This window comes from Macaca fascicularis, chromosome 6 (assembly GCF_037993035.2).
Source record: "Macaca fascicularis isolate 582-1 chromosome 6, T2T-MFA8v1.1".
Classification (NCBI taxonomy): domain Eukaryota; kingdom Metazoa; phylum Chordata; class Mammalia; order Primates; family Cercopithecidae; genus Macaca; species Macaca fascicularis.
Window position 1 is genome coordinate 117,934,188 of NC_088380.1, and position 22,815 is coordinate 117,957,002.

The 22,815-nt window shown below is 36.9% G+C and overlaps 1 protein-coding gene across 2 annotated transcripts; it reads right to left on the reverse strand.

Moving 5' to 3' along the window:
* Nucleotides 1–926: 926 nt before the first annotated feature.
* On the reverse strand, nucleotides 927–17,573 carry STARD4 (StAR related lipid transfer domain containing 4). 2 transcript variants are annotated; one of them, XM_005557501.4, is made up of 6 exons: nucleotides 17,386–17,573; nucleotides 12,492–12,605; nucleotides 11,496–11,545; nucleotides 6,849–6,975; nucleotides 5,889–6,003; nucleotides 927–4,998 (listed from the first exon to the last, which is right to left on the reverse strand). In XM_005557501.4, the coding sequence occupies exons 2-6, from the start codon at nucleotides 12,594–12,596 to the stop codon at nucleotides 4,778–4,780; spliced, it is 618 nt and encodes a 205-aa protein (XP_005557558.1). In that variant the 5' UTR covers nucleotides 12,597–12,605; nucleotides 17,386–17,573; the 3' UTR covers nucleotides 927–4,777. The 2 variants fall into 2 exon arrangements, with proteins under 2 accessions (XP_005557558.1, XP_015307262.1); XM_015451776.3 differs by having other exon boundaries at nucleotides 17,380–17,573.
* Nucleotides 17,574–22,815: the final 5,242 nt, after the last annotated feature.

Below are 22,815 nucleotides of genomic sequence, written 5' to 3' on the forward strand. Positions count from 1 at the left end.
GTAATCATTTAATCCAATAAGCTCAGTTTATTAAAGAGAGCTATTATGCCCAAGAGAGGTAATGGCTTACCTAAGGTCACAGTGGCTGAGGAAGGAATAGACCAGGGTTGCCCAGCTCCTAGTCCAGTGCTCTCACTACCATTCAGGCTGCTGTAATAAAATACCATAAACTGGGTGGCTTATCACAATTTATTTCTGACATTTCTGGCACAAGTCCAAGAACAGTCCTGCAGGTTTGGCATCTGTGAGGGCCTGCTTCCTCACAGAGGGTGCCTTCGTGCTGTGTCCTCATATGGCAGAAGGACAGAGGCATCACACTTGGGCCTCTTCTATAAAGGTACTAATCACATTCATTAGGGTTACCTAATCAACTCTCAAAGCTTTTAAAACCATTACCTTAGAGGTTAGGATTTTAACATCTGAATTTTAGGGGAACACAAATATTCAAACCATAGTACCAGATGTTTTATTAAATGAGGAAAATAACTCCCTGCTTAATAGTCATATTTTCTATGACGTACTTCCCACAGCATCCCTAGCTGCCTTCTTATAACATAGATAGTGGGTGTCCTTGTAATCACTTTTAGTTTTCAATTCCAAACAAAATATCATAATTCCTAATCAAGGTAACACAGTTATCTCAACATGTGTACAATAAATCCTGTCCATAATTTACAAAGGCAGAATATATTCATTATTCGTTCTGAATACATAATAGCAAATAAAGATTCAGCAGTATTGTATAATAGCTAATATTATATGAGACACTGGCAGGAGAGATCAGCATGTGTGTTGTTAACTTGATTTTCCAGGTTTATATTTTCCTTTTGTAAGAATTCAGGAAGTTAAATGACATACTTTAAATTCAGGCATATGAAACTAAATAGTACTTAATGTTAAATTACAAAGATAATACCAATGACCAATTTTAAGAGTGTCTACAAATTTTTATTTTTATACCAATTTAAAAATACATATTTTATCGATACTAATACATATTAGTTTAATAAATATTCTAGTTTTACATATTGGTTCACAAAAGAATTATATAAACTTCTTAAAAATAAAATCTATACTATAGCTTTTATTGAACTGCAAGAGATGAATTTTAATATTTATACATGTAAAAATCTGTAAAACAATAATTTACAAATTACAGTTCCAACTTCCTGTTTTTTGAAATTATTCTGATGTTTCTTCTACACTCAAGTCCCAACCTTCTCTACTTCTGGAAGTTGAATAAGAAACACATGGAAGATACACCAGGCAGGCAATGATACAACACAGGTTCTAAGGGAAACCTGATCAAGTCCCTTAGCTTCTCTGGTTCTGTTGATTACAGGGTGGGCATCACGACAGTTCCATTTAATTAAAATAAACTGGATTTAAACAAGTGATTCTAAGGATGGTAGTACACTCTTGAGAAAAGAGGTAAAGCTTTTATCTGTATGAAAGGCAATTACTCAGACCTAAAAGCTCAATAGACAATTAAGGGCTTAAATTGGCCAATGTTTCCCAATCTCCAGATACAACTTCAATTACATAGTTTTTTAGCTTGAGATATTAACTGAATTCAACATGATTGTTGATAAAATGCCCTTAGTTTAAAAAAGGAAGAGGGGGGGAAGGGAGGGGACGGAAAAAAATTCCATTAACTAGGAGATATTTTACAGACAGAAATCTACAATTTCAAATATATCCAACCTGAAAGAACACTGAAATAGATTTTTAACATTTACAAGCTCCCTAGTACTTTAGCAATTTATATTATAGATTAGTTAACTACAGAATACTAGATTCTCATTATTTTTTCTGAGTACTGTTTCAAACTTTAAGGGTTAACTAAGAGTTATCAACACAAACTAATATTTCATGCAAAAGTATCACTTTTATAACAATCTTTTTCTTGTATGAAACTAATTTCCTTAAAAAATAGCTACTACGTACTGAAAACAGTATTACACCAAATATTTCCTACATACACAAGTTCTAATACATACCACCTTATCAGCTACAGAAAACAGTCAACCATTTAACAAGAAAGCAGATTATATTCTTTCATTTTACCAACTGCCATATCGAAAATTACTTATCTTTGAAGGAAAATATTTTCTGGCAATAATTTTATTTCACTGACAACCGATTTATAGCTAAAGTTTAGATGTCCTATTTATCAAGCAATGAAGGCTCTAGAGACTAGAAAATATTTCCATTTAAGATATTATTCCATATTATTGTCTATTTCATCTTACTACAAGACAAATTAATAAATATGCTATAGGACTGTGCTATTCATTCAACACAGTATCTACTGGCCTCATGTGGCTAATGAGCACTTAAAATGTGGCTTGCCCAAATTTGTAAAATGCATACCAGATTTCAAAAAATTAGTACAAGAAACAATACAAACTATCATAGTAAATCTTTATATCGATTGCATGTTAAAATGATAACATTTTGGATGTATTGAGCTAAATAAATATTAAAATTAACTTCAGCTGTTTAATGTTTTAATATGGCTTCTAGTTTTAAATTAAATATATCACTTACATTATTGTTCTATCCTACAGCATTGCTATAGAAGCAGTAGACTCAATTATTTATGTTAATATCCATCCCAACCCACATCATTAAGCTTTTATATCATTATAGTATGAGATAACATATTTAATACATGATCATAAGATTCCTGAGCTTAGAATCATGAACACCTCCACTCTTCAAAATGAAACCAAACAAAACCTGCTGTCATTATCCTGGCAACAGTGATAAACTTTAGATTTGTGTTAGGTATGAGTCTGCAAAAAAGACAAAAGGAATCTTTTGGAATGATGGAAATGTTCTAAATCCAGATTGTGTTGATGGCTGCACAGTTCTACATACGTATTTTAAAAATCACTGAATTAGATACTTAAAATGGGTAAATTATATAATATGTAAATTATATATCAATAAAGCTGTTTTTGTTTTTTTAAAGTATACAGCTAGAGTCCAGCAGATCTAAGGGGCCATCTAGAAGCTGCACATACATTTTAGGTGATTCAAACATAATTTTTAAATTCATCATTCTTACATTGAAAATGTTTCCATGAGGGTAATTTTACCTAGAGTGGGTCCATGTTTAACAGTAAATTATATAATTATTTATTGGAGGTATATGTTGATAAGGACAAAGAGCGCGCTAGAGTAGAGATAGTGGGCAGTTACTTGCTTTTAGGGACATCCACTTCAGGAAATAATAGCCCTTATAGTAATGTATACTATCTTGTCACAAATCCCTTACTCAAGTTAGGCACCTTTGGAATTTCACCATCCTAGATAGAACAGTAGAATATGAGACTTCCTACTCCATACTAATAAAAACAAATGAAAAAAATAGATGAAGTCAAAACTAACATTTACCAATTTCCATGGAAACTGAAACTAAACTGAGTTTTCTTTCACTATTGCAGAACAAAAAAAAAAAAGGAGCAGAAATCTAGTAATTCAAAAGTACCTTCAATTTAGAAAAGGATACTGGTAAATTAATAAACCATTAAGAATATAGAATCCTTTGTGCATTCCTTCTGTCAGATCTTGACCAATCTAGATACTATGAGATAATTCACCATGAACATTATGCTGCTGCCACCTTTTGTGTTTTGAAATCTATCATCACCAGTGGCAAAAAATAAAAACAAAAGCAAAAAACAGCTTCACTGTTCCACTTTGTCAAAATGGGTATGAAGAACTATGATTTATTCTTTCTTTTCGCTCAAGAAAATATAATAAAGTAAAACACAGATCAAACTGTCATGTACTTGAAACACTATATACCTTTGTGCATTTCATGTCTTGTTTAGCATGTATTTCAGGGCTCACTTTACCCATATTAACAACAACAAAACAGCAGACACAGGAATGCTAACACATAAACAACTAACATTAAACACTGAAATGGATTTCGAGATGTGTGCAAGTACACAAAAAGATAAATATATACAAAGATTTGCCTGGACACCTGAATTGCCTCAAGTTCTCATTTTAGAAGCAAACTAGATGGAGAGTTCAAAACCCAAAGTCATTTAGAATGTGAAAATCATTTAGAAATTCTCATTTAAGGCACCCACAGAATTAGGGGACCCACAGTACTCAATTCTAATCATTATAAAATGATATCTAGGCACTTGGATAAATCTAAGAATGTATTTGTTCTAGTTACAGACTGATACTTTTAAGAGTCCAAGATAAGTCTTGGACATCAACTAAATTCCACATTTTAAATTGGGGCCAGGCACAGTGGCTCACGCTTATAATCCCAACACTTTGGGAGGCTGAGGTGGGGAATCGCTTGAGGCCAGGAGTTCAAGACCAGCCTGGGCAACATAGTGTGACCACATCTCTACAAAAAATTAAACAAAAATTAGCCATGCATGGTGGCGTGCACCTGTATTGCCAGCTATTCAGGAGGCCGAGGTAGAATAACCCCTTTAACCCCTTGAGTGATCAGATCAAAGCTGCAGTGAGCTGTGATCATACCACTGCCTTCTAGCATGGGCAACAGAGTGAGATCCTGTCTCAAAATTAAAAAAAAAAAAAAAAAAAAGAAAAGAAAATGCCCCCTCTTAGATAGTTATTTACTTTAGGAATAAAACCAAACATTGTACCAGTAAACCAAAAACATTTCAAATTTTTCTACCGGCTATGCAGAAGAGTGGAATCAATGATTTTTTACAGGCCATGTAGCTGAGAGAAAGAGTTGATCCATAGTACTACAAGTTTGAATGTATTTTGCCTATCATAAAGCTTTTCGTAAATCACCATAGAAGTTGGTTAAAGTGCTTGCCATGGCTGTATCTACCGCAGACTGAGGAATCATCCCACGCAGATCTGTCTGAATATATCCTGTCAAAAGACTCTGGTTTGGGTTGTCCTTAAGTGGAACACAAAACCAACCACAGGGATGGTTATATCCTCGAACAAATTCTGGTCTCTTTTCATCCCAGTCAAGACTTATTCCTATAAGACAATTTTTAAAATAGCACTATTAATAGCAATAACTGACATAAAACTCTCATTTAAAAATATTACCAGAATTCTTTTTTAAATATGTATTCTTATCCATATAGATGAAAATTAAATCCCAAAGTGACCATGGCAGAATGAAGAAGAGACTTACCAAGGAGGATTCTGACAAGGGGTTGACAGATAGGTAATGGGTAAACTTTTAATCCCTTCAGAATACATGACATCATATCATCTTAGTACTCCTTGGAAGCTACAAATCTGGCTGTAGTACCCAGGCCTTGAGGTGCCAATAATCGAATCCATGGTACCGTAACTATTCCCCACAGTGACTACCATATTATACTTTGGTACTAGTTACTTAAGAATAAACAAGTAGATGTTTACTTACAACTGCTAACTTAAGTATATACTATATACAAAATAATATTAATTTACCTATAGGTAGGTTTTAGAAAACAGGAGCCTTCCAATGGCAGTATTTTTAATCTTGAAAAATACAACACAGCTCAAGGAAGGAAGAATATTCTAAGACATACCAAATCTAGTTTTTCTATGTATATGACCAAGAAACTGTTTTCTGAGAGTGGCTTAGAAGAAAATCCATTTCTAGAATCCTTTCTTAGAGGCAGTCATGTGATCCACATTTGCTACCTCTGACCTAGAGGATACTGTGTAACTGGGAACAAAAACTTATCAGAAAGATTTCAAAACCCTTTTGATATTGTTATTTTACTCCCTAGAGTTTAGCATTTGCAAAAAAAATGTTAGCGATTACAGAGTCAGAGTTGAAAATATATCTCACAAGGAAAGAAACATCTAGCCTAGAAAACACAAATATTTAAACCATACTGAAAAAAAGCATAACATATTGAGATTATTACCACAAGATAAAAGCCCTTCTTTATAGCCCACAGTGTAGGAGAAATCAACAAATTCTCTTGGGGAAATTATATTCCAAAGCTGACCAGCAGTAGTGTAACGCATCACACAGCAATTCTGAAAAAGAAGAGGTAAGACACGTGTTATTACTATAGGAAACACACATAGCTTCATATATCATAAACTTATCTCTGGAAAGAAACTTTTATTTAAAATGTTTCATAATTATAATAATTCTTACACTGATTCTGACAGGTCTATATCTCTATTCTAAATCACACTGCTGTTGGATGGCCATGAAGAAGATACATAATCAAAATACAGAGGTGCAAGTTATCCAGTATCCAAATTTCTAATCAAATGCAGTTGTCTTTTATTCTATGTAACATTCCACATGGAACTAGGGAATGTAGACTGTTTCAGTTTTAAGATCAAATCCACAAATACTTCTGACTACAACATCAAACATTTTAATTAAAAAAATTCAAGCATTAAGCAATGAATTAATAAAAATAGAAACAGAGCAGGTCATTTTGGCTACATAATTTTAGAATATTTAAGGTGGCATTTTTATCTTTGGTCATTGATGTTGGCTTAGTATTAATGGAAAAGCTGCACATATTCACCTAGAAACCTAAACATGATGGTGGTGTTTTCAGAATTTTAGCTTTCAGAATCTTAACTAAAGTTTTACAATTAAGGATGCTGAATATGCTTTTAAGCAGCAAGGGTATAGCTACCATGGAAAACAAACTCAGTCTAACACTCATTAATTAGTATGAGGAAACACAAACATTTTAAGAGGCAGCATGGGACTCCCCTGTGATATCTTTGTTGTGACTGCTATTCTCAAAGCAATGAATATAAGTGTGTACAAATGCTCATGCTCACATGCTCTGGCTCACTCACGCTCTCTCTCATGCGCATACACACAGTCTAAAGTAATGTTTCTAAATAGATACCTCTTCAAAGTTCTCCAGAATATCCAAAGAAGTCATCAAGCTGTCCCAATCCAAACGACAAGGCCCTGGGCGTATATGGTCTATTATACTATTGACAAGGTCATCTATAACACCTTGGGCTTTGTAGCTGGAGAAAAAAAGTTTAAGTTAATTGCTGTTACAATAAAAAATTTCAGCATACCCTTAGAGTGACAGCTAACTTTGAAAGTAAGGATAAAAATTAGGCCGGGTAGGGTGGCTCACGTCTGTAATCCCAGCATTCTGGGAGGTTGAGGCAGGTGGATCACTTGAGGTCAGGAGTTTGAGACCAGCCTGACCAACGTGGCAAAATTCTGTCTCTAGTAAAATTACAAAAAGTAGCCAGGCATGGTGGCATGCACCTGTAGTCCCAGCTACTTGGGAGGCTGAGGCAGGAGAATCCCTTGAACCCTGGAGGTGGAGGTTGCAGTGAGCCAAGATCATGCCACTGCACTCCAGCCTAGGCGACGGAGTGAGATTCCATCTCAAAAAAAAAAAGAATAAAAATTAATTAATTAAGGGTGGTCCAGGCGTGGTGGTTCATGCCTGTAATCCCAGCACTTTGGGAGGGCAAGGCGGGCAGATCATCTGAGGTCAGGAGTTTGAGACCAGCCTGACCAACATGGAAAAATCCAGTCTCTACTAAAAATACAAAATTAGCCGGGCATGGTGGCTCATGCCAGTAATCCCAGCTACTTGGGAGGCTGAGCAGGAGAATCGCTTGAACCTGGGAGGCAAAAGTGGTGAGTCGAGATTGCGCCACTGCACTCCAGCCTGGGCAACAAGAGCGAAACTCCGTCTCAAAAAAAAAAAAAAAAAAAAAAATTAATAAAGGTTTTTATTTTTTTTCTAAAGGGAATAAATTCCAATAACTTTTCTGATAAGTTATGTTCTACCAATTATTTTTATTAGCATGCACCCTTTGTCCTCAAATCTAGTAAGAGAACTGAAGGCTACACTATGTGTCATAATGAAAATAATAAAGTTCCTTCATGCTATAGCATAGCCAAAAACAGTCTATAGAATGCCATAAGCTTTCCATTTATTTTTATATTCTTTCCTCAGTTATCATCTGACATATTAATACATGAATATTTTTACCCTGACTTTTAAAAACTTTTTATTAGGAACAGAGAAATAGGCCAATAGAACAGAACACCAAGGAACTGATTCATAAATATGTCAGAACTTGACATATTTCAAAGGCGGCATCACTTATCAGTCGGGAAAAATGTGCAATCATAAATGGTGTGCCTAGATTCAATAGTTATCCTTATGGAAAAAATAAAACTTAGATTCCTATTTCTACCACTCATAATAATTTTCAGATAAATTAAATATCTGTGTAAAACATGTAAAATGGGCCAGGTGCAGTGGCTCATGCCTGTAATCCCAGCACTTTGGGAGGCCGAGGTGGGCAGATCACGAGGTCAGGAGATCGAGACCATCTACTAAAAATACAAAAATTAGCTGGGCCTGGTGGCGCGTGCCTGTAGTCCTAGCTACTCGGGAGGCTGAGGCAGGAGAATAGCTTGAACCAGGGAGTCAGAGGCTGCAGTAAGTCAAGACTGAGCCACTGCACTCCAGCCCGGTGACAGAGTGAGACTCTGTCTCATAAAAACGACAACAACAACAAAAAAAAAACATAAAATGAAAAACTTTAAAATGTTGAGAAAAATATACAAGAGACCACTTTTGTGACCTCAGAGTACAGGGGGATTTCTTGAATATGTAAAACACAGAAAAACACAAATAATACAAAAGATCAACTAAAATTAAAAACACGCATACCACACAAGAAAAAATAAGTCATTTTTTAAAACTAGCCACAGACTGAGAGAAGACAGTGTAACACATATAAACAGGGAATGATTATGCAGGATATATGAATAACTCCTATAAACCAACGAGAAAAAAAAAATCCAAAGAAACGATGGGCAAAGGACATGGTAAGATTGACCTGAAATGTCAAGAAGTATACAAAAGATTTCAACTTCACTAGTAATCAAGTAAATACTAACAAGAACAATCTGATTAAAACCCCTCAGACTGACAGAGATTAAAAGCTCGTAGGCTGGGCGCGGTGGCTCAAGCCTGTAATCCCAGCACTTTGGGAGGCCGAGACGGGCGGATCACGAGGTCAGGAGATCAAGACCATCCTGGCGAACACAGTGAAACCCCGTCTCTACTAAAAAATACAAAAAACTAGCCGGGCGAGGTGGAGGGCGCCTGTAGTCCCAGCTACTCGGGAGGCTGAGGCAGGAGAATGTCGTAAACCCGGGAGGTGGAGCTTGCAGTGAGCTGAGATCCGGCCACTGCACTCCAGCCTGGGCGACAGAGCGAGACTCCGTCTCAAAAAAAAAAAAACAAAAAAAAAAACTCGTTAAGTAGTAAATGGAGGGGGATGAGAATCCTCAAACTGCTACTTTAGAGAGCAAGTTGGTAGTATCTAGTAAGGTTGGAAGATATACATCCCCAAGACCCAAAGAAAATTACACATGTGTGCACAAAGAGATATATACCAAGAGGTTTACTATAGCATTGTACTTTATAGAGAAACATTGACAACAGCCTAAAAATCTATCAATAGGTGAAGCTACAAACATAGATAAAAACATTGTGGTATATTCACATAGAGGGAAAATAATGGATTTACATATAACAATATGGCTAAATCCTGAAAACATAATATTTAATTAAAAAAAGGCAAATTACTAAATTAAATATGTACATACAAACACATATACATGAATATAAAAAACACACCAAATAATGCTTTTATATATATAAAAATATGTGGTCAAAGTATGAAACAGGAACAATACACACAACTTCAGGACAGCAGTTACCTCTGGGGATGAAAGAAAGGAGATGAAATAAGAAATTACCTTCAGCTCTATCAGTACTTTTTTTTTTTTTTTTTTTTTTTTTTTTTAGCATTTGAAGCTATTTAATCATTTTATAATAACTCAAGCCAAACTTGTATTATCTCCCTCACCATAAATCTGCTCTCCCATCTTGTATTCTTTAACTTGGGATAGTTGGAGGTAATACAAATTAATCTAGTCAAATTAGAAAATCTTAGATTCAACAATGGCTCTTCTTCTTCTCTTAATCCCATTTTTCCATAGTCAGAACGAATCAGTCACTACGTTTTTATCAGGATTTCCTAAATGTAAAGTACTTAGAAAAATATTTGGCTCTCAATAAATGTTGGTTATCGTTGCCACCATTGCTATCAATAAATCTTTCACATTCATTTGTCCTTTTTGACTTCCATGTTACTGCCTCAGTTAGAGCACTTTGTGTCCAACTCAACACATCAGGTCCTACCTCTTTTGATCATATATCCCTTTAAGAATCTGAAAAAAAAACCACCAGTGTTTCTCACATGTGTTTATGTGGTAGGTATGCAATTCCTTCTGCCTAGAACAAGAACCCTTTCATTGCTTAAGAAATATTTATTCTTCCCTTAAGTGTTAGCTCAAACATTAGTTCTCTATGAAGTCTTTTCAGATCTCCAAGCATAAAGCTTCCCTTGGCACATTTGACACTTTCAACCCTCACTGGGAATTACTAATTTAAAGAATTAACTTCCATACTTGTTTACAATGCTTAATCCAACTCCAATTTCCCTGTCCTCACCATAAATAGTATAAAATTCATCTTTCTGAAAATACTATCTTTGACATTACAATTCAGAACATCCTGTATATACTAAGAATCTCCAGCAGTTTTATTTTGAAAAATGGCTGAGTCTTAAGGATGTGAACACTCTACTCCAAGTATGCAAGGCAATTGTGTCTACAAGCTTTAAAAAACAATATATTATTTTCTTATGTTATTAAATAATCTTCAAAAATGTGGTTTTTAAAGGCTATATCATATTCTATCACAGATATTTCATACTGAATCATCTCCTACTATTGATTATTCAGGTTTATAATTTTTAATATTATAAATAATGCTGTGATAGAAGAACAAGTACTTAAATCACTGTTATCTTGCTGATAAATTCTTCAAGATAAGTTCCTAGGATAAAACGTTCTACAGCACTGAGTAAATGTAGAATTTTAGAAGGGTCATATTTACAATGCTAAGAAATTCAGATTTTAGCAGCCATTTTAGATCATTATTTATGACCTCCTCACCACCAACTCAGTCCACAAAGGACATGGACATTTTTAAGGCTCTGAATTCATAAGCCCAATTTGCTTTCCAGAAAGTTAAAAAAAATCGCCAGGCACGGTGGCTCAAGCACTTTGGGAGGCCAAGGCGGGTGGATCACGAGGTCAGGAGTTCAAGTCAGCCTGGCCAAGATGGTGAAACCCCATCTCTACTAAAAACCACAAAAAAAATTAGCCAGGTGCAGTGGCAGGTGCCTTAATCCCAACTACTTGGGAAGCTGAGGCAGGAGAATCGCTTGAACCCAGGAGGCAGAGGTTGCAGTGAGCCGAGATTGTGCCACTGCACTCCAGCCTGGGTGACAGAGTGAGACTCTGTCTCAAAAAGAAAAAAGTTAAAAAACTCTTAAAAAGCTAAATCTTACTAGCAATGACTACTTAGTGACAATGCATATAAGTTTCGAAATGTCTTAAGAGCTACATAAATTTATAAAAAGGTACTCACAGATATCCATTAAATTCTTCTGAGGGTTTTCTCCAAACAGTTACATCTTTCTAGAAAAATAAAAACATTATATGGTAATAATTACATAGGTGGAACCCTAGACATAAAACTGATAATTTTATAAATCTAGAGAATGTCTCTGCATTAAAATAAAACTTCAGTATATTTTCAGAATACATAAAAGTCATCTACACCATAAAAGGATTTGTATTTGAATTGCTTCTGTATCCTTAAGTTCTTCACATTGTACTTAAATTACAGACCTCCAAAAAATATTTTCAGTAGTATTTAATGAGATCCAAACACTGTAAGATTCAATGATGGCACTATCTTAATCCTATCTTATCTATTTACCATTACTGATACATTCATACTCTAACACTAGGAACACTATTTCATTCTGAAATTGTTTATAACTTTTAAAAAGTTAAGCAATTCACATTTATTATGATAGTGTTACCATGAATTACTCCCTACATTTTTTCCTCATCATTTCCCAAGTAATTCTGAATATCAGAATAGCTAGAGCACTTAACTAGAAGTGTCCTGGGTTCCAGAACTGGTTCTAGCAACATTCAACCCACCCATGTAATAGTTTGGGCAAGTCATATTAGTAAAAAGGAATACTAAGTAGTTACCTTCATAGGCTTTTTGGTATATGAAATTCTTCCAAACTATCAAGTACTACACTTTCTTAAATTGATAATGATACATTTTATTTGCTGACTTAAGAGGCTATTCTTTAGGTCTAGTTGCCATGAGCCTATTCTCCTGTCTAATATCCAAAGAGCTAATGAAAGCAGTATAGGATTACTACTGATATATTTCTTCCTTTGTGTGACATTAGACCATCAACTTTATTAGCTCAATTATTTATCTTGCATATCCATCCAAAGTATGGTCTTTGTCCATATCGTTCCATTTAATTTTAGAAGTCATCAACCAATTCATTAGATAGAAGATATACCCCAAATGTAAGTAATTGAACTAATTTACCGTTTTCTTAGCAACTCGCCACTTATCTTCTTCAATGCTATGGTACTGGATGAGAGTGTTTTTAAGTTTAGTCGCAAAAGAAGCAACATCAGACAGGCCTTCCATTACTTCTCTCTGTTATGGAGACCAAGATTAGCATCAGCAAACACCACAGTTTGAGGCAATAGACCAGTGGGTCTCAAATCTGGCTTCACAATATAATAACCTGCCAGAGCTATAAAAGATAGCTACCCTCACCCCAAATCAACTAATCACAATCTCTGAGAGTAGGACCTGGGCATAGTTTTTTTCCAATTGCTCCCAAGATGAATAACCCATAGCCAGAGGTGAGAATTACATACTTTTTACAATTAAAATCACTCATATACAAAAGTAAAAGGGAAGTCAGGAGGAGGGGGAAGGGATTGTATCTCTCTTATATGTATGTTGTTAACTCTCAGATATTTACCTGCAGTCCTCATTGTTCCAATGAGCTCAAAACATCCCAGATCCAGAAGCCTACTTAAAGCTTCAAGCCTAAATGGAATCTCTTGCCTCCCCTGGCTTTCCTCAATTTGCCACAGTTTTCCTCATTTTAACAATTTACTATTAAAATGGCAACTGAGCCCAAGTTCTCAAGTCAAAAGGCTTGGAATTGACCTTAATAGGAATAGGTTCCTTTTAACACCATCATACCTCATTGTCTACAGTGTTCTAGTCCTACTGGTTTTCTTTCTGTCCCTCAAACAGGCTAGCTTATCAGTGACTTGGGGTCTAGATCCCAAATCTTAGCATCACTGATAACAATGTAATGTAAATTTCAGTTTAAACCTCCTATCCTTCATAAAGCCTTCTGGAAGTTACCATTAACATCTTTATTTTCTTCATAGTGCTTATCATTATCAGACAATATAATAACTTATTTATAGGTGTGTGATTCTACTCTTTGACCACCTCATTCCTAACTAATAGCATAGAGGTCCTTGTCTTATTTATCGCTACATCTCCACCACCTAAAACACTGCCTGGCACATAGTAGGCCCTTATTTTGTTGATGTGTTACTGCCTCAAAACAAGAATTACTTGGTCTTTGTCTTCTTTTGGTGCCAGGGCACCAATTTCTTAGCATAATTCCTACTTTTCACTATTCTATCTCTACTCCTTCCATCTTCAGTAAAAGGCTAAAGAAGAAAAGAGTTTTAGGGGTAAAGTTGCCCATTACAGAACCATCAAATTGCTGGAAAGGAGGTCAAGAAAACATCTAAATCAAAGTTCAAGCCTCACTCTCTATGGGAATAAGGCTGCAGTTGTCAACTACGGATGCACGCATTAGAATCACCTTTTTGTACTTTGTACTAATTGTTGCTGTTTTCAGGTGTTACATTTTAGGGCCCAGTGCCAAATAGTCTGATTCAGTGGCTTTGTTCTGGAATGGGCCTCAGAAATGTAGGTCCTTTAAAATAGTCTCACTAATTATTCTGTTGTCTAGCCAGGGATCAGAACTAAGTGATCTAAAAATTAAAGTGACAGAAATAAATTAAGGTTGTAGCCAATATTTAAATACCACTAATTAGAGCATATAAGCCATTAAAATTTATAAATACTACAATTATGTAGAAACATGGGAAAGTATACAAAGAAAATTCAATATACCTTTTAGGACCTATATAAGTGATGCAAAATATATAATAAGTATAGATCCAATCCACGGATGAAAAGTTGATGAGCTCATTCAAAAAGTCTCTCATTCAAGAATGTACCCAATTTCCATTCAAGAGGCTGTCAACTTGACAGCCAGTACAATGACTTTATTCAAGAGTATGCCATAAACAAGCAGAAGTTCTTGCAGAAGGCTTGTAAAAGAGATTTAATTTATCTGTTACTGGGATTACTATGATTAAACATATTCTTCAAACCCAAAGGTCACCTGCTGGGTTCCTGTGATTGGCAGATAAGAGTATTCAAAAGTTTTGATAGAAATCAAAGGTGAAATGGAAAGTTATTATTATCATAAGCAAACATTATCATTGGGCAAATCCAGCGCACAGAAAGTTACCTAGAAAGCTACCTAGAAGAGATGAGAATCTGCAACTTTAAGGTACCTGGGTTAGTAATCATTCATTCATACTGATCAGTATAAAGTTCCAGCTCCTTACTATAGCTTACAGATTCTTTTATAATGTGGCATATTTTCATTACTTCATTTCCACTTATCTTTCCTGGACTCCCCTGAACCTGGGTTAGTTCTGCCTCCAATATTTTCTGACAGCAACTCTGTACTGTAATTACTCACTTGTTATCTTCTCCTATTTAACTGTAAAATCTTTGGGGGGCAGGAAATGTGGCTTCTTCAATATTATTCTCCTTATGTCTAGCATTCAGTAGGAACACAGTGAATAAAAAATGGAAAAATGTATAGACAATAAGCTACTATTCTCACTTATGGAAGACCTCAAGATATGTAAAGTATGCCCATTTGCACAAGTCCTAGAGCTTCTGAATAACTAAAACTTCCATTACCATAATGAAACACAATTTCTCAAGGAGGTCTACTATTAAATATTTATCAAGCATCTATTATATACCAGGTCCTAGAACTACAGAAACAGATGGAATCCACTTTCTACTCTCAAAGTTGACTTATTCTACTGTTAAGCTTTTACAGAAATAACAACAAAAACCAAAACATTAAAAAATTCTATTAATAGTCTTTTTAAGAGTGATGCAGTGGGAGGTAGGAAAGGAAAAGAAAGAAGTACAAAATCAGAAAGTTCTCTCTCTCTGATTAAATATGTCCAGCAAAGTATTTAACCAGGCAGTTAAGTCTTGCATGGATTATTTTCATCAAGATTAAGTCCATAATGAAATAATGGTTGCCATTAAAATTGCTACCTCTGTGTAAACAGGCATAATTGCGCATCTCTCAAAATATTAATATATTCTAGAACCAAGAGGGCTAGGGGGAGAATATTGGGTTATCAAGGTCTTGGCTCTCTCTCCTAATATAACAGGGTACTGAAATTAATTGAGAGGAAAACACCTAATTTGTCCTCCTGTAATCTCCAACTGTGGAGAATGTCAGGAAAATGTTTTAAATACCATTCTGAACTTCCTTTTACTAATTCAGCCTTTTATTCCCTTACCTCAACCTTTATATCAAGAAATTATCCAACTCTAACATTTACATGTCAGTGAGAACAGGCACCACTTAACCTTATCAGAATGTAATACTCTTGTCAGTCCCGTGGCCAAACGCTGAGTAATGTCCACCTCCATGTTCTTCCTTTAAACTAATCTTTTTGTTCATGTTTTCTATGTCCATGTTTTTGAAGCGATCACTAGTGGTGACAGTGGCTGCCATCATAGGGATGGCAGCTGTCTCAAGTTAAAACTTTTCTTGAGGCCATCTATCAGCACCATAGTCTTGACCAATCCAACTCCAATTACTTTAAACTATCTGTCACAGTGAGATGGCATAGGTTCTATTTTAAATATGGAACATAATAAAACCTTTAACCTCTAATATAAAGTGAATGCCATAAAAATCTGTTGGAATTTTGTAGTATGACTAAGTCAGAATTCACTTGTTAAAGAAATGCAGGTATCAGAACGGTCTAACCTTGCATTACGTGATTAATATGGTTTTCACTTCCAGGAACAGCTTCAGTTTAACATGCCATGGACTTTCCCCAATGTCGTACAAACCAAAGCTTTGTAAATTAAATTATATTTGTTAACGAACATAAAAATTTCAGCATATGCTTGATTTCCAATCAATGTTGAACTGTTAAGTTTTCCAACTCAGACAAGTACAGCAGTTTCTCATTTTTTGAGATTGGCTCTGGCAGGAGCTCACTATTTAAAGAAACGCAACATGGAAGTATATTTCTACAACGTGAATAATGATCCAACTTACTGTTCAAACCCCTAATGCTCTAATACTTGATTTTAAAAAAAACCTAATGCTCTGTACTTGATTTTAAAATATAACAATAGCTAACATTTATTGATCACTTACTACATGCTCAGTCCTGGCTGCTTTACATTGCATTACATTTTATGTAATCCTCAGAAGAGTAAGAGTCCATCTATCATTGCCTCTGTTTTACAGAAAGGGAAAATAGCAACAGGAGGGTTGAGTCACTTGTCCAAGATCACACAGCTCACAAGTGACGGAGCCAGAATTCCAACCCAAGGCGTCTGACTTCAGAGCCTAAAGCTCTATCTTGTAAAACGGTGGAAGCTGATCACAGGCTGGAAGAGACTTCATATAAAAAACCTGGGCCCACCATGAATTTGTCAAATTTTGTCCTGGCTGCTGAACCCAAAAATCTAAGGTAATCTTTAAGTGCAAATTAGAGTAAACAATGACACTAATTTGGTGAGAAATTATATGAGTTAATACATTTAGCAGGGACCTTGGAAGCCCTGGGAGAACTTTGTCTCTTGTCATTGGCATCACCTCCGCGAAGCCTGGTGGGACGCGGCTGCCCCTGCGCTGTCTGTGCACCTCCTAAGAACCAGGAGGCGCGGTGCCCTCCAACAAACACGACTGCCCCAAATCAGGCGAGATTACCACCGCGCCGCTCCCATTTAACAGCTGAGGACACTGAGGCCTAATGGATTCCAAGTACTTAAATAGGCGAGCGGCGTGCAGGGGCGATTTGCAAGCCCTGAGATCCTTCCAGCTCGCCCCTTCCCCTCCCTGGGGCTCAATTTTCTCTTTCATCTGCGAGGTCCACTCCCGCCCGGACGCCGGGGCCCGCCATCCCCAACGTCCACCGCGGGCTCCCTAGTTCCACGGTCTGGAGCAGGTCCAGAAGACGCACCTGGCAGGACGCACCGGGCGCCACAGTCGCCCTCCCCACAGGCCACCCCAATCCTGCCGCGGCTCCGTCGCTCTCCCTACCTTTACCTGAGGTGAAGCAAGGACGTGGAAGCAGCTATGGCGCGCCACCGAGCACCTCACACCGCTCTCAGCAGCACCGCTCAGCTTCCCGGCCCTCCGAGGCGCAGGCGACAGCAGCCAACTCGTAAGTCACCGCTGGTCGCAGCCAACTGGAAGGCACCCAGCGCCTCAGGGCCAGGCGGGCCGAGCCCCCCAGCCCCGCCCCCTGACCCGAACCTTGGAGCCCCCGGGGGCTGGGAGGAGGTGGCCGGAACAACGTGCACTTGCTCGGATTGGCTGATGAGGGAGCGTGTGGCGGGCTGATTGGTCGCCGATAAATGGAATGATTCCGCGTGGGTAAGGGCTGGCCCGAGCCGCGCCAGGGTTCCCTGGACGTCTGGCATTGCCTGCAGGTTTGGATTGGTTGGGTTGTCCTGTGAGCACTTAATTGTGAAAGAATTTTGTCGGCAGTAAACCGACTGGGAGAAATTGAAACTGAAGGCGAATTGAAGGATCACAGTGAGGGATAAGACTGGTCCAAATTCTTCCCGCTTGGGTTATCCTAGTGTCACACAACTACGCTACTCCTCCCAGGACTAAAAGTCAAGTAGGAAAAAGCGCCCATGCAGAGGAGGACGAGCTCTCTGCCTCCTGCTTAGCCTGACTCACCACTGAGAGAGCTGGGAAGGAAAACGCATATAAACGAAAGTCACTGCCACTGTGTGAATTGACCTTTAGCCAAATGTGTTCGTGTGTGTGTGTTTCCACCCTCAGAGTTTAGAGGGCAACCTTAGAAGTAGAGAAAAGGAGGGGGTGTGACAAGTGGATTTAGCAACTGCACAGTGTTGGAGTTTCCATCTACTCGAAGATGAGAAACATTTCTTCCAGTGGCTGTGAAGTCACCCATCTGATGGGATGCTTGGCAAACAGTGAATTTCTTCCTTTGCTAGAGTAGCTATGATGCACTGATTAGCGAGGCTTGGTTTGTCTGCAAATTGCAGTTACTAAGATAGGTAGTTTGAGAACCAAAAGCAGGAAAGAATGCAGTGCTACACCATTAGTGATTTCTGATAGACCTGCAACGAAAATAAATAATACTCCATAAATTTTTAAGTCGGCGTCACCAAAAGAATTACCAAATACTACTTGCTAGTTATTATTGGCTGAATTTTTTTTACCTTCATCGTTTATATGTAAAACAATTTGTTTTATAATTTCATGTGACGTAATAGAGTTCTTCGTGTGTTGTAAAGCTCCTTTCACTTGGGAATTGTTGGCCAATTATTGAGGTTCTTTGGATGGATGGATGAATACTTAGATAAATAATTTGAAATGGTTGGGGAAAAGTGCTTTGTAATTAAGTCGTACATACTTAATATCTCATTGAATCCTCTTAACAGCCCCCTAAGGTAGGTGTGTTTTAAAGGCGAGGAGCCTCATACGTAAATCTTAAGGCAAGTTGCTTAATTACCGAGTGGAGAAACTGGATTTGGCTGAGGTCCGCTGGACTCTGAAACTGGGCTCTTAGTCTCTATAAAATTCAGATGGTGCTTGATAGTTCTTTGTGAAGGCACCTGTGAAGACCACTGGGACCAGAAATGAAAGGCCTAATTCCTACTGTGAGGGTTTACACAGTTTTAATGGTAGAGAGGAATAAGTCCACATATCTATTTCAAGAAAGTAAAAAAGTTGTATCTCTCATTATTAGGATTCAGTTCTGGATACTTTGCTCAACAGTCTGTATATTCTCTTGCAGGATGCTGTAAAACATGTTTAAAATAAAATTAACTTGGCTTTTTTTTTTTTTTTTTTTTTTGGACGGCAGAAGTCATTACATCCCACTTAGGCCCCCATGGGATTTCTTGTCTTCCATCCAGTTTCTGGGAGTTTTTTGTTTCTTTTGCTTTTGTTCTTCATCTGTTGCCATTTTTCTTGGTTAGAATGAAGTTTGGGTAATTGAAAGCCACTCTATATCAAAGTGGAAATCTAACAGCAATGCTGCAGATTCAGAAATACATAAATAAATATATCATCTGGAGCTATTTTTGAGGGTTTACTATGGTCCAAACACAGTGCTAAGCATTTTACATTTTACAGCAATGCCTAGTAATAGGCATGTACTATTACTATTTTCATTATACACATGAGAGAACTGTAGTATGTAAGGCAACAGATCTCCCCTACAAATAGTTTGAAAATGGGAAAATAAGATCTCCATCTAGAATTCAAATATAGAAGAGGCATATAATGAATTTGATCAGCTAAATGGAAACTTACCCTAAAGAGACAAAACAACTGCCCTGCGAAGTCCTGACTATAATCTGACTGAATATAGTAAAACATCTTAAGAAAGAATTTTTAAGAAGAAAAACATTTAAAACTTCCAAAACACAGATAATATATCCACAATTCCTAACCTGGGCAATAAATCTAGACGTAAGCAAACCAAAAACACACTCACAAATATCCACAACTACTTGAAAATTTCTAAGAATCTGTCCCCAAACACATTGGTTTAAGAGAAAAATCAAACATTACATGCTGAAGAATATTAATAAAAATATTTTAAAATATTTATAACAATAAAAATAAAAACACTATATATCAAAGCCAGATAATAGAACAAATTTCAATTCAGGAAAATTCATAGCCTTAATTTAATTCGACAAATATTTATTAGTTGTTTGCTACCTGTACCAAGGACTGTGGGTATACTGTATCTTAACTGAGAGCTATTTATTTGCTAATAGAAGAAACTCAACCTGAATTAAGCTAAAAAAAAAAAAAAAAAAAAAAAAAAAAGTGTTAAAAGGACATAGAAATATCTTATAAAAAGTTGATACTCAAAGTCGGGCCACAGACCAGCAGCACTGGTATCACCCGGGAGCTTATCAGAATTGCAGACTCTTAGGCCCCAATCTACTGAATCAGAATCTACCTTTTTAAATGACACCTGGATGATTTTATGCACATTAAATATTGACGCCAGGCATGGTGACTCGTGTCTGTAACCCCAGCAGTTTGGGAGGCCAAGGCAGGTAGATCACTTGAAGTGCCCAGACCAGCCTGGGCAACATGGTGAAACCCCCTCTCTAATAAAAATATGAAACTTAGTCAGGCATGGTTGGTGTACGCCTACAGTCCCAGTTAATCGGGTGACAGAGAGACCCTGTCTCAAAAAAAAAAAAAAAAAAAAAAAAATTTGAGAAGCACTATTACAGAGCACAAAGCTCTGACTTACAGCTAAGCCTCAAAATGATTGAAGCCAGAACTTAGCCACCAAGAACTAACACTGTACAAATTCATTGAACTGTACATTTAAAATGTGTACACTTCATTGTAAATTATACCTCAATTAAAAAGAAAAAGAATCAACCAAGAAGTTAGAGAAAAACATCAGAAGGAATGAATTAAGAAATAACAAAAAATTGGGAAAAATGGAAAGCAAAGAAACAATAGAATTAATTTTAAAACTACATCACATGGGGGCTGATAGGTGCAGCAGAGCACCATGGCACATGTTTACCTATGCAACAAACTGAACATCCTGCACATGTATCCTGGAACTTTAAATTTGAAAAAATGCATCACATGATTTTTTCCCCCTGTTGGGGATTGGTTTAACTATAATAAAATAGGCAAATAAACAGTCTAATAGAGAAGAGGAAATGGCAGAGGGAAAAAAAGCCAAGGAATTATGACTAAGAAAGGGGAGGAAATCATAATTAAAGAGTAAATTAAAATAGTAAGTCTTTGTGAACTAACAAATTAAATCTAGGTGAAATGGATACTACTTCTAAGGAAATACAAATCACCAAAATTGATACAAGAAGAATTTTGAGTTAAGAAGTCTAATAAACTTGTAAAAATAAAAACTATGAGAATATTAGGGAAAAACTATGACTAAGAAAAGAACCAGAGGATTCCACATGATAATGTTCAACTCCGAAAGAAACTAGTCATTCTGTTTCTATTAAAACTGCTTTTAGACCATAAGTTTTAAAAACCTAGTTTTTTCATAAATTGAGTATTTTACATTACTCTGATATCCAAATAAGACACTTAAAAATCTTTTTTTTATTTTTATTTTTTATTTTATTTTTTATTTTTTTAGACGGAGTCTCGCTCTGCCACCCAGGCTGGAGTGCAGTGGCCGGATCTCAGCTCACTGCAAGCTCCGCCTCCCGGGTTCATGCCATTCTCCTGCCTCAGTCTCCCGAGTAGCTGGGACTACAGGAGCCCGCCACCTCGCCCGGCTAGTTTTTTGTATTTTTTAGTAGAGACGGGGTTTCACCGTGTCAGCCAGGATGATCTCTATCTCCTGACCTCGTGATCCGCCCGTCTCGGCCTCCCAAAGTGCTGGGATTACAGGCTTGAGCCACCGCGCCCGGCCGACACTTAAAAATCTTAGTGATGTATCTTGCCATGGGGATGGTAACTGGTGTCAGACTTGTTCTCCTACCTCCTCAACTAAATTTATGGAAAAAAAAAAAGTAGTTTCAGACATTGAGAAACTAGCAACACAAGGTTTTGATCCCTGGAAAAGGGAAACAAATGAAGTGAACACCTATATATCTGAACCAGGAAGAGCTTGAAGTATGTTAACCACCAAAGCTTTGCAAAATGATCAAAAGGGGAAAAAAAAATGAGTCTGTCACTGTCCATAATAAAAAGGAGAATGGCATCAGCTGTGGAGGAAATATGTCTCCATACCTCAGAGGCCGAAAACTAAATAGATCATTTATAACTGGACACAGGGCTAGAATGAAAAGTGAAGGATCTTTATTTTTTGAAATGGTAGTTAACTTTAATGTCAGACTAGTGAATGTGCTTTTGAGAAGCCAAATAGAACAGAGATCAATGACACATGAGTAGGAGTTTTGCTTGAGGACAAAAGACACACCTAAGCAAAGCTAATACATTTCAGTGACTGCATTTTGGTACTGGAAAGGAAATTTGGATTCAGCCAGAATCCATATCCTGCCTTCTTCTCTTTGGGTACCAAAGGTTTTGGAAAGCAGAGACCCAGAGGTGAAATCCCACCTATCAACAAGCAAAGAGGGGCAATTTACGGTCCAAACTCAAAAATAATACCTTGAAGAAAATTATAGAAGGGACTAAAAATTTTTCATAGCCATATTTGATATTATGACTTAAAATATATATATTGGTTTTCATCCACAGTTCCTGCCTTCGTAATTCCCTTAGCCTTTGTTACAGTCTTTTATAATGTTGGGGTGTTTTAGGCCTCAGGAACAGGCCCCAAGAAACAGAATCTCTCTCTTTCTCAGATCTCCTGGCCTCCTTTTACCTGTTCAAGGTGAGACTACAATCTGATTGTGGATCAAAAGACCCTCATTCTAGAGAGGGTCCTCCCTTGTACTCTGGAGGAAGGAATGCTGCACAGAGAGGTCAAGAAGAATCTGAGCAGACATGTCTTGCTAGTTTTCCCCACTC

Coding starts and splice junctions, on each gene's coding strand:
- STARD4 (XM_005557501.4), bottom strand. CDS start 12,596: ATGGAAGGCCTGTCTGATGTTGCTTCTTTTGCGACTAAACTTAAAAAC. Junction 11,546..12,491: donor GGCGAGTTGCTAAGAAAACG/GTAAATTAGTTC, acceptor TTATTTTTCTAG/AAAGATGTAACTGTTTGGAG. Junction 6,004..6,848: donor TTCTGGAGAACTTTGAAGAG/GTATCTATTTAG, acceptor CTTCTTTTTCAG/AATTGCTGTGTGATGCGTTA.